General features: G+C 48.4%; 5 protein-coding genes across 5 annotated transcripts; 2 read left to right on the forward strand and 3 right to left on the reverse strand.

Moving 5' to 3' along the window:
• Positions 1-957: 957 nt before the first annotated feature.
• On the reverse strand, positions 958-1959 carry PGRI_005780 (uncharacterized protein; the record flags this gene model as incomplete). The annotated part of the gene is made up of 1 exon (XM_040788291.1): positions 958-1959. The coding sequence occupies one exon, from the start codon at positions 1957-1959 to the stop codon at positions 958-960; it is 1002 nt and encodes a 333-aa protein (XP_040652063.1).
• A 1808-nt stretch (positions 1960-3767) lies between these two features.
• Positions 3768-4732, reverse strand: PGRI_005790 (uncharacterized protein; the record flags this gene model as incomplete). Its single annotated transcript, XM_040788292.1, has 2 exons — positions 3768-4463; positions 4523-4732. 2 exons carry the CDS (start codon positions 4730-4732, stop codon positions 3768-3770), a joined length of 906 nt encoding a protein of 301 aa, XP_040652064.1.
• Positions 4733-6225: 1493 nt separating this feature from the next.
• On the forward strand, positions 6226-8275 carry PGRI_005800 (vezatin family protein; the record flags this gene model as incomplete). Its single annotated transcript, XM_040788293.1, has 5 exons — positions 6226-6274; positions 6329-6522; positions 6579-7060; positions 7113-7564; positions 7617-8275. 5 exons carry the CDS (start codon positions 6226-6228, stop codon positions 8273-8275), a joined length of 1836 nt encoding a protein of 611 aa, XP_040652065.1.
• Positions 8276-8624: 349 nt separating this feature from the next.
• Positions 8625-10005, forward strand: PGRI_005810 (proliferating cell nuclear antigen; the record flags this gene model as incomplete). Its single annotated transcript, XM_040788294.1, has 5 exons — positions 8625-8655; positions 9027-9067; positions 9132-9561; positions 9638-9924; positions 9988-10005. 5 exons carry the CDS (start codon positions 8625-8627, stop codon positions 10003-10005), a joined length of 807 nt encoding a protein of 268 aa, XP_040652066.1.
• Positions 10006-11244: 1239 nt separating this feature from the next.
• PGRI_005820 (uncharacterized protein) lies at positions 11245-12107 on the reverse strand (the record flags this gene model as incomplete). The annotated part of the gene is made up of 2 exons (XM_040788295.1): positions 11245-11819; positions 11906-12107. The coding sequence occupies 2 exons, from the start codon at positions 12105-12107 to the stop codon at positions 11245-11247; spliced, it is 777 nt and encodes a 258-aa protein (XP_040652067.1).
• Between the last annotated feature and the right edge of the window lie 137 nt (positions 12108-12244).

The following is a 12244-nucleotide window of genomic DNA, read 5'->3' on the forward strand; positions in this document are numbered from 1 at the left end:
GTTTACTTTTGTTGTTGGTATTGATGGAAGTCCCAGGAGGGATGTTTTCTTTGCCACCGCTTGTTCCAGGGACATCAACTGCTGTCACCACTAATTGAAGAGGTTTCAAGTTTTCCTGGAGCGGAGCTCTCCGAGTAGATCCTGCCAGCAGCTTTTGTGGCTGGCATTTAGCAAGCTGTGTCTTGCAGCGGTTGATCTCAGCATTCCCCGAGATATGAGGAATAGCGTCTTTTATTTGTCGCTTGGGTGGACTGTAAAGACCAATTAAGGCGGTGGGAGTGATAAAGTCATTGTACGAAATGTGTATTGTATTGTATTGTCTTGAAGGCTCATGCCTCGGCGAGCGGGGAGTCGGACCTTCGTCAAGAAGACCTGGCCTGGTATCGAGGCTTCGGCTTCCTAACAAGAAGTGAGGCTTCATACTGAGATGATAATTTGGTCAATTATTTTGAAAGAGAGTGAATGTTCACGGTTGTTTGTTGCCCAGAGAAGCGGTGAGGTCAATCAAGGGATTGACTTAAAACGCGGGGAAGGCGCGCGGGGTGTGAGACTTGATTCTGTCAACAACTTCGGGCGCCTGGGCAACTGTGTAGTTGCGTGTCAATTCGATAGAGATCGAGGATCGAGTGCCTGGAACAGTCGATTGCTACATATGGACGAGACTCGTGTTGACCTGTGGACGGGTTGTCCAGGGCAACACGTGGGGTAAACACGTGACAGTATCAAAGTGTCGGATGAAAAGGGACGGGAGGCACAGATCAGACCTAGATAGAATGTTCGCTAGTGCTGACCAATAGTCCCATCAAGTCGTTGTAGGCTTTACGAAGGGCCTATCTCCATGGGAGAGCACACTTTCAAGTTTTCTTCTCCTTGCTGTAGAATGAAGATCATACAAGCTGGATATGACTCTAGTTCAATATATGTACTTCATTATCACATCGCTGAGGATAATTCAGATCATACTGTTTTCCAAGCCGTCATCAAGTCAGTCTTGGCCTCATGAACCTCCTTCAAGAGGTGTTCCACCAGCCGGTCATGCGCGATGCCCGGTAGCCCGGCTTCGGCTTGAAATCTTTGCATCCCTTTCGGGTACGAGAGAGCGGTTTCCCGCATACGGGCCGACAGTGTCTCGACTAATCGCTGCATATGTCGCAACTCGCCCAGCGTGACTTGAGCTTGAATGGTCAATCCCAGTGCCTGGTCATCGACCGAGTGATCTCCAATCGTGACGGGTTGATGAACCACCTTCTCCAACGAGGAAGGGTCCTCATCAGGCCCACTATTTAGCTCGGACGAGCTGCTGGGGCTCACGAAGCACGCGCGGATCATGGCGCGGTACCACGCAATTAGTCGGGAACAGATAATTGCTAGGACCAACTGGTTCTGCGGGCGGAGGGCACAGGTGCACTGTAGCATGCGGCAGACTGACATGCCTGCATCTTTATTGCTTTTAAGGACTGAGCCGGACATGCGTGGCGGCTCGGGTCCACTGTTGTTATGACTGTCGGCGCTTCGACGGGAGACACAGTTGGTCTGGGGGATATGAAGTGAGCGAAGGGATTGTGTTGCCACTACTATGCAAGGAGCTTGGTTCTGTGCGAGACAAGAATCTAGTGTTGTTGGGGGTGGTGGTGTTTGGAACGGGGTGGGAATTGAACCCGGCACAGCAAATGGCGGGGTGGAGCAATCCAGCGTCGATTCGTGATTGTTAAGCCCATCGAAAACCATCTGAGGTATGGGAGGAGAGCAGAGGTCTGGAATACCGCCAAAATCCATGCAATGTGCCGCTGGCAAGGTATCAAGGTATATACCGGGGTCAAGATCGACATTCAGATCGAGATCTAGGTCGTTCATTGATGCATCGAACGGATTATCTCCCGACCCCATAGGATGGAGTAAGTCATCATAGGGTGTATATTGGGCGGATAAAAATTGCCAGTCATCATCTTCAAGAGGCATTTCTCGAAGAGATCAGGGCTTGAGGCCATTCCCTGGATGTCGCACAGTAATTTTCCGGTTCCTGAACGGCCCGTCAAAAGTGGGGCTTAACCAGATTAGGTTAGTTCTTATTTTAGCTCAATCGAAGGTTTTTGGACAGACATCACATTCAGTCCCTCTCTCTCTCTACCTTGAAAAAAACATACTTCAAAAACATTGTTCATATTCTGGAATATCGCCCGGATAATGCTCAAAAGTGGTCAATTGCTTCACAGCTTGGCTTGCATACTTCTTATCTCTTGGCAAGGAGGGGCGGAAGTGGGTTAAGCGGGACCAAGATCGAGTCATCTAGGTAAGGGAAGAAGACAAATGTTAGTCGACGCCCAAGGAAATGCTAAGGGAATTATCTATATAAGCAAGGCCTCAGTCTACGGGTAATCAGTCCATGACGAATAGGGACTGACGCCATGGACGGTAATCGCATTCAAACCTCGCGAGTGTCCAAAACCTCCCCACATATCACCTCTTCGTTACAAACCCCAAAACTCAAAGATTCCTGCGATAAATGCTCTACTTCCAAAGTACGTTGTACAAAAGAGAAACCTTTCTGTGCCCGCTGCGAAAAGCTCGGATACACGTGCTTCTACAGCCCAGCAAGACGGGCTGGCCGCCCCTACCGGGTAAGGAAACAGATTTCAGAGGGAGCGAACAGCGAAGCACCAAATCAAGCCCCTGCGAGAGATATAGCAACGGCCCAGTTTGTAGACGAGAGCACGAGACTATACTCTCGCTTCAATGCCCCCGCACCCGTCGACGTAGCCTCCAATAGCTCAATCTCGAATTTCACCCTACAAGCCAATTCCACTCAGCCTAACAACGGAACGAAACAAACAGACCTCAATAAACCAAGAAGCCATCAGACCTCCGATCCGGACTGTATGCTCGTCACTCTCGACATATTAGCCGAAATTGAAGTGCAAGCAGAGCAATTGAGACGGGTATCCCCCATAGATGCAAGTCTTCTCAACACAACAACACAAACTATTACAGCAGCTTTCCGTCGCCTCTCTATAATTCTGATATGCCCTTGCTCTGAGCGAGCAGAGGTGGGGATGCTTGTTTCAGCAGTTTGCATATCCATCATCGATATACATGCCATGACAATTGCGAACATTGCCAAAGGCCAGCCCCCAACTGGGATGCTCAGCCAGCCGATGTCATGGGATAGCCCCAGTATTGGGTCTCACAGGTCCCCTGAGCATGAGGCTACAGCTATGCAGGTTTTTGCGGAGCTTTCAGAACTGGCCAAGCTCATTTTGCAGCTTACTGGGCGCTATGATGAAGGAAGTGGGGGATTAAATAGGGTGGGTCTAGGGAACGCATCGGAGTTGCCAACGGACTTTCTGCCAGGAATGGGTACTTTCTTGCAGGAGAGGTTGCAGCAAATCACAAATGATGCTACTCATTGGCTTTGATAGATCTAGTTCTCGTTCTTTTGCACTCACGTTTCGGATTGCGATTTTTGGAACTATGTGTTACAAGAGCAGTCGGCCGCTTATCCGACTTATATAGTTGACGATGTAAAATTTGGATATAACTATTGAATATGCAGTTGACCCAAGATGATATTGAAGACTCCCTACCAGGCTTGGCATAGGCTTGATGCGGAATAAGTCGAGAAATTCAGGGCTGATCACCATCTATACTTCGAGTAAAATCGTGGTCTAAGACTCAGAGCAGTCACTCGTCAGCTCATAAAAAGGGAAACATGTTTGCGATTCAGGCCATACTGGTCAATCTATTATAATTATGCATCGAATGAAGTTATTCTACAACATAAACCAATTCGGCTCTTGTCCTGTGACAGAAAGTCCAAGCTTCCCCTCGCCGGCTAGTTTCGATAGAACCTGAGTTATGAATGGTCCCGCCATTGCCTCCAGCTCGGGCCCATAGAGACATGCGATAATTTCCCGCGTTGTTAAGGGTGCCCTTGTCTTTGCATTGCTCTTCATAAACACCGATAAGACCTTCTTTTCTCGTATTTCCCAGTGTCTGCTCCAGACTATGAGTTTGGCTGGCAGATCTTCAATAACGGCACCATGTCCGGGGTATCCAACTGTTATCTCTTCATTGCGGACACTTCGGGTCATGACTTGCAAACTGTTCATGTATGGCCCTAGATCTTCCACAACAACACTGCCTCCATGTCCAAGCACATTGTCACCTGTGAACATGGCGCCACTTTCCTCCAAGATAAAGCACATGTGGTCTTGGCTATGTCCGGGCGTAAATAAGGCTCGCAGTGTAGTTCCTTGGACAGTAAAAGTTTGTCCATCGCGAATTGATTGTTGGCCCCTATCCGGGTCGGCTTTGTAGACCGCCGCCACCAGATGTGGATACTGAGCCAATAGCGCCGGGAGACCACCGGTATGATCGGTATGCCAGTGGGTCAGCAATACCTGGGAGATGCTCAATTGGTGTTTGTCAAGATAGTTGACTAGAGTCGTGAGCCAGATTGGACATCCCTGTGAACATGAATATCTTGTTTAGTCTCCCAAATGTTGAACTAGGATAGCCAACTCACTTGTCCTGTATCTATCAGAATCCTTGTCTGGCCGCTGCCGACTAGATACGTGTTCGTTCCTTGTAGTTGCATGTCGCCTGGGTTCCCGCCAAGTATTCTCACCACCTCGGTGCTGAGTTCCGTGACAGGTGGGAGATATGGCAGTCCAGAGTTTCGAGCAGATAGATATTCCTGCCACCCTGGCTGCTCCCACGCTTTTTGAGGGGCCATCTCTCTTTCTGGTAGACACTGGATGCCTAGATACACTTTGCGACTGGAGTAAGCAGTGGAATTGAGAGGTGGGGGCGGCGGGATTTTGTTGAGCATATGCAGGAAGAGAGGGCATGCATGGCTGCCTGATAGAACAGGCCTTTATATTCGGGGATATTCCAACTGGCCCAAAACGCATTCGATCAATTCATCCACCCTCGCTCCGAGGTCTACGGAAGGTTTGTGTAGAGCCTAGCGACTTTTTCAGTATCCTCGATACACTAATTTTATTGGCAAGTCATCATCAATCAAATTAATCAAAATTCGTACAGAAACACTTGTGAGCCCAAATCGTGCCTTTTTCCTTCCTTTTTTTACCGTCGATCTATAAGTACCTAAGAAGACGACTAGAAAGACCACTGAAAAGACCTCACACGGTTGCTTGTGCGGCCGACTATGTATTCTTATGGTGACTACATTGATTATTAGTCTGCACGCTTGCTCACTTCAAACCCCCTAGCTTGGATAGTCGGCCATCTTACAGAATCTTGAAATGAAGGTCATTGCAATTTGTAACTTTTTAACAGATTGACCAATGAAAGACAAAAATACTCAAACCCCTTACTTGGATATTTGAACCTCCGGGCGATTCCGTATGACTAGAGGACAAGATAGGTGATATCCTACAGAACATCAATCCGGTCATATCGGAAGAGCCGCAGATTTCGATCGACGATCTAGTCCTTGATGACCAAAATACATGGGCAAAAAACCTGTAGTTGTACCTACCTAATGCCATGCAGATGTACGTCATGGACGCGGTATTTCCATGACAGCCATACATTAGGGCCACTATCGTCACCCTTAATGGTTTTTGCGTTGTATTTCAGATGTATTATGTTGTTGTTTTCATATAGTGCTATGATGCAGAACTCGGTCACAGTCACTCATTGTATAAAAACAAAACAAAATAGAAACATTTTCGTCATTCTAGAAGCATCATGGTTGCTGATCTATCCTCCAAATGGATGTATATGGATTATACTAGGGGGTTTATACTTAATGACTCAGCATTGTGTACATAACCCTGGAAAATTAGAGGCCTCGCTTGCATGCGGCTTACGGCCAGATCAACAAGATGCACAGAGTACATGGTAAACCTTGTCTCCATTGATCAGATTGGCTGTTAGGAAATTAGTGTACATCGTAGTTTTATGTATCTAATCTCCTTTAGATTAACAGACTCTCCTTACTTGTTGAAGTCATTAAAATCATCGCCAGGAACAGGTAAGTGGGTCAAGTCTAAATTAGCTCGTGACTGGGAGACCTCCTTTCCCCGGACGTGTGCCTCAAACGTGGCCCCAGGCATTCTCAAACAAGCATTTACATTCTTCATTTCTTTTTGCCTGGTGCCTATACCTCAACGACATGGATCTGTAAGCCTGTTCTTATCACCTGCCTGCGTCACCACTCGCCACCTTCTCCGCTTTCCTGCCACGGCATGATCCCGCAACATGGAGTCAGTCGTGTATGAGAACTCGCCTTTGGCCGAATATTTGGAAGGTTCGCTATGTTTGAGATATCCGGAGAACTTGAACTCGCTGACATTAGTGCTAGGGGAGGGTGGAAATGAAGAGAGTTGGCCCGTGGAGGAGAATCAAAGTGACGATGATCATACCCGTTCCTTCAACTTCGCCCCCCAGGGGGCTTCAAAATTCCAGGATCGCGTTCGAAACAAGCTACCGAAGCCTCTAAATCTACGAGGTACATCACAAAGGGAACTGATCGGGAAAATATATGATGCTTGCTCGGTACGACCCCTCATCTACGATAACACGGGATCAAACTGACTCTATTTCCTGTCTAGTCTGCACTGAACGTCCGATTAGCACGAAGCGACAATGAACGATTCTTGGAACAATTTGGCTATGTTATTGTCGCATCACAACTGTTGAACGAACACAGCGCTCCTTCCTACACATCCGCTGCAGATGTACTATCTGCAAAACAACCCTCAACCCTCCCGTCCCTATCTACGACTTTTGGAATTCAAGGCGCGCTGGTCACAGCCCTCACATCCTTTTCTATTGCTTGGTTATTACATTGGAGCCGTTCAAAGACTGGGTCGGGACTCAGTCTCAAGAAAGTTGGGGTGCTCCTGATACTTGTGCCCGCTGTCGGTGTCTTGTTCTATGCTTTCGCAAAGCGGCAGTGGTTGAAATATCTTCGGCACCAGGCTGTTGAAGCAGCTGGAACTTTCATTGGTAATGCTCAAGGGTTTGATTCGGCTGCGTCGGCTTCCGTGGTCTTTATTCAGGAGGTTGAACTTGTGTCAAGAGGTTATCGGATGTAAGAACGCGATATTTTTGGTAGCTATAACGGGACTAACGCAGTATCACAGAAGCACTCCTCTGCCACCCATCAGTCGCCTGGAGGATCAAGTGCAAACGCGACGATGCTTGAGATTGCGTCGAGCGGTTTCGGAATGCTTCTACTCCATGCTTGAGCGATATATTCAATCCCAGAACACCTTACGCCCACTTACCGACGAAGGAAATCTTGCGAAATATTACGACATTTATGACATTGGACTGGAAGAACTTGAAGCAATTGAGACGTCCCTGTCACAGCGAGCCAATGAAGACCAGTACTCATTGCGCGCCCTGAGGGATCTATTTGGAAAACTGTACAGTGTGAGAAAAAGCGTGCTGTGCTGCTTGCTAGCCCTCAGTGCCGACGGTGGTGGCTCCGATATCGCTCGGTGGAGTTCTGCTGTTGAGGAGATGCGTGAGCTTGCTTCGGTGACTGGTAACAGCATGCTGAAAATGACAGCAATTCTAAATGAGGAGGACCGTGAGTGTTAATCTCTGTTTTCTGAAACAAGGACGTTAGCTAATATTCGCAGGTGATAATATTCCTCCATCCCCACTACCTTCCGCCTCACCAAGCAAGGATCACCTGCGTGCTCAATTTCGACGCCTCAGCTCTTTGTCACAGGGGGTCCGTGCCTTGCATGCTAAAATGCACATTGCCAGCGAGGAGTCCCATGCCAATCTAGAATGCGCAGACCCGGATGACTTTGAAGCCACCCTCCTTACACAGTATGACTCGGTTGGTAGTGATCTTAGGGCTCTTCTCCAAGAGTGGGAAGTTGGTAGAGCCGCATTGGTGAATCAACACGATCGTCTTAGTGTAGGGGATCGCTCTCGACCGCCAAGTACTTTCTTGTTACCCATGTCCCCCACCCCCAGCCTAGGAGGATCTACGGCAGTCGAGGGCAGCCCGACGGATGCACTGAGAGCCTTAACTGGCGAAGGCCGACCGGATCTGACCCAGACCTACGATGATGAGGAAATTTTCGAAGCTGTTGTACTCCCGGCCTCGAGAAACAAGAGAGTGTCTTTGACAAGAGACGAGCGTCTTGCACGTGTACGAGAAGACCGTGCCAGACAGGCGACTGCCAGAGAAAAGGCAGATGCCAGCACTAACATGCTCAAGGAACTGGAAATGGTCATCAAGCAACGACCAGGAAACAACTCTGCAAAACGAGTTACCAGCATCTAAGACTTGGATCTCTGTCTCATGCTTGATGCATTCCACAGAATCCATCTATTTTCGTCTGCACCATCTGGCACAGGCCTGACTTCAAACAGCGCTAGCAGCTGGGAGTCACAAATTGATACCCACAACATGTATAGACGGAGCCCGGCGACAGCGGCGTTTTATTCGAGGGATATTGCTTCTTGCTTCTTGCTACTTTGCTTATTGTTTATTTCTTTTGCACCATTATTATCTGTTCGACTGTCTTTATAAGTGGTCTTCGATGGCGATTGTTTGGGCATTCATCTCCGTTGACTGTGAAGATTAACGTCGATTCTTTTTCCAATTTGTACATTACCGTAGCTCTTTGCAAATGAACCATCCTTCTATCATCCATATCACTCGTAATTGATCATTATATCGGCAAACCCTTATGAGGGTGTATGCTTCGGATGCCTTGTTGCCTTGTTGCCTGGGGTGTCTAACTTAACCCAAAAGGGACATATCGCCAAACGCGACCGCGTCTTCCCCACCCTCTTAACGCGATCCTTATATTAGACTTGCTGCCTCTTTCATCTTCGCTGAAATACATACCCAGTTCACTCTCCTCATATCTCTCCCACTTTCTTGGCTTCTCAGAGACATACTTTCTCTCTTATCTATTTACGACTCAATTTAAACATACACACACAAAACCATCAACAGTAAGTCGGCCAACCCCCAAATCGAAAAGATTGTTGTGTGCGAAGAACCGACCAACTAACCAATTCTCTAGTGTTGGAAGCACGATTGGAACAGGCAAGCCTTCTGAAGCGCGTATGTGATCTATACCACTCAACCAATTCAGCAATGGTCAAATTACTAACTCTGTTGTGTGTAGGTCGTCGACGCCATCAAGGATCTTGTCCAGGACTGCAACTTCGATTGCAATGACTCCGGAATTGCCCTGCAAGCTATGGACAACTCGCACGTTGCCCTAGTTTCCATGCTTCTCCGCGCTGAGGGTTTCTCTCCCTATCGCTGCGACCGTAACATCGCCCTCGGCATCAACCTGCTCTCCCTGACCAAGGTGCTACGCGCCGCCCAGAATGAAGACATCCTGACCCTCAAGGCCGAGGACTCACCGGATGCCGTCAACCTGATGTTCGAGAGTGCAGAGACAGACCGACTGAGCGAGTATGATATCAAGCTCATGGATATTGACCAGGAGCACCTGGCCATCCCTGAGACTGAGTACGCCGCCACTGTCGAGATGCCTTCTGCTGAGTTCCAGCGTATCTGCAGAGATCTCAATGCGCTGTCCGAGTCAGGTAAGTAACTTTTCTCCTAACGCGATTCAGGCCTGGCTATCAAACTCAAGACCTGTCGTGCTAACATCTTTTCTAGTTGTGATTGAGGCCAGCAAGGAGGGTGTCAAGTTCTCCTGCCAGGGTGATATCGGTAATGGATCCGTCACCATTCGCCAACACACCAATGTCGACAAGCCCGACCAGAACGTCGTCATCAACCTCTCCGAACCCGTCGCCCTGACCTTCTCCCTCAAGTACCTCGTCAACTTCTGCAAGGCCTCCAACCTGTCCTCATCTGTCGTGCTGCACCTTTCTCAGGAAGTGCCGCTGCTTGTTGAGTACGGTCTCGGAAGTGGCCACCTGCGGTTCTACCTTGCTCCTAAGGTATGTTCTTGATTATTCCAAGCTTGACATTGTTGGAACCTGAGCTAACATGTTTAAACACAGATCGGTGACGAAGAGTAAACGAATCATCCGGTGGTTTCAAGGGGATATGGGCAATGCTAAAAATGAAGCTCGATGATAATGGAGAGAACTTGGAGGAAAATGTTCTTTCACTACATCCCTAACAGGGGTTTTACAAGATGTTCACGATAATTTATACATTCAGCGGTCGAGGTTTCGACCTCGCAAATTTTTCCAAACAAGCACTTTCCCTAGAATTTTGTAGATTACCAACATCGCTACGAGTATGATTCTTAGAATATTTCACCGGCCATTCAGCTAGCAGAAAGATATATTTCATAGGAAATTCAAGTATTTTATTGTTTCCACCACTCTGAATAAATCCCCCACAAACTCCAGCGACCGAAACCCAGCGCGCCCGCAGGCAAAGGACCCTAAGGAACCTCGCAGGGATGGTCCACAACCCCACTAATCAGCAAGGTCGCCAAAAAAAAACTCTTCCCAGATACTCCCCCAAAAAGCAGGGGAGGGAACAAGAACTGACCTTTGAAAAAAAAGAGTGAAGCGCCATCCCCACCAGAATGATCGGAATCGAATGATACCATCCATCCCTCCGAAGAGAAGACAGAGCAAGGTATGCTGCGTATTGCACTAAAGTGTCATCACACACAATCTCCGCACCGACTCTCCCAAGGGCTTCAGGACAAGGCCCATGACAACAAGTCACCACAAGCCCCGCCCCTTCACCCGATGTTTCTGATGTCAAGTGCAAGTGTGGGTAAGAAGTGATCTAGGATCACACCAGGCCCTCACGGGCAGGACCGGCGCCGACGCGCGAAAACGAACGACGACGCGGGTTGTGGTTTGAAGATTCCTCCGAATTTCTCATTTGCAAAGGGTCTCGCGGCTCTGGTCGGAACCCAGAGCTGCGAGGACGGGCCGTGAAGCTCGCCGTGTGTAGCAAAGAAACGCAGCATTGGTGGGGATGGCGCTTGAGGAAGGGAAATTTGGCGTGCGAGGTGGGTTTGCGGATTTTATATTGCTGTCACGTGGGATGAGTCATCTGTGCGCTTGTCCCATTTAGGACTTGGAGGGATATAGGGCAGCCAGTAAGTGATGGTTTTATTGCAGGGTGCTAATAATTTGTTTGATGGTTTTTTTCTCATGGGCACTCCAATCTATAGCGTGAGACTGGACTATTAACTCTACTGTGTGTAACTCTTTGGGGATGAATAGCATTAGAGCTGTACTTGAATATATATAAATGTAGACTATAATCGAAAAGAAGTCCCAGTCCTTCTAAATTTGCTCGAAAGCTCGAACAATATACGTCTTCCCTTGAACTTCCACCTTCTCCCCCGGTGTCCTCCAAGATCCCTCTCCCTCTCCATCAAGCCCAGCCATCATGGAAGGCAGAGTACCTGCAGTTTCGCCAACTGCGTATTTCTCACTCCACCCCGATCCCCATTCTTCCCTCCTGGCACTGACATCAGCGCCGGATTTCTTAACAACCAGATCACCAGATGGAGTCTTCTGTCGTGTATGAGTCTGAATCTGACTCAATGCCAAATACGTTCCCCAGATGCGACCGATAAAAGTCTTCGTAACCGTAACCTCTCCTTCTCCACTGCCGAGGTCTCCATCATCTGACTCCAGTACCCACGAAAGACCTTTTCCAGGCCCCTCGGGACCCTCTCTGAATGGCAAACCCTGCCATACCTCCTCATACTCCTTGTCTGGTGAACCAGGGAGATCATGACGAGGCATAGACCCCATCTCGAGATCATTGCCGTTCGGCAAGGGGACAAAAGTTCCACAATCGACTGTTTCAAATGCATTTTGAGAGTCAAGCTCATGGGAAAATGTCACCCGCACTATTTTGCTGTTAAAGGGTCGTTCGTGTACCTCTTGCTGAATGCAATGAATTCTTTAGATGCGGGTAGGGTTGTAGATAGCTTACAAGGGTCCTGACTCTCCACGATCCTCTGCCCGGCAATCGCCCAGTCTATTTTGCCCGTCTCCGTTTCTATCCGCAAATCAACGTACCAGTCTTTGACGGACATCACGATTGTATCGGTTTTCTCTTCGGCGGGACCCGAGATCCATCGGAACGAGATTCGCTTGGAGAAGCGACAATTGGATTGCTCGGGGTTCATGGCCATATTGCTTTGGTGCGGGAGTTAGGTGGATGGTGTACGGATACGGGAGGGTGTGTTTGTGTGATTAGATTAGATATTGGTGCTTGTATCTTGGTGAAACAGATTCGAGTGCAACTAGGTAAGTGGCAACCGAATTGGGA

Source organism: Penicillium griseofulvum (assembly GCF_001561935.1).
Source record: "Penicillium griseofulvum strain PG3 chromosome Unknown contig_79, whole genome shotgun sequence".
Classification (NCBI taxonomy): domain Eukaryota; kingdom Fungi; phylum Ascomycota; class Eurotiomycetes; order Eurotiales; family Aspergillaceae; genus Penicillium; species Penicillium griseofulvum.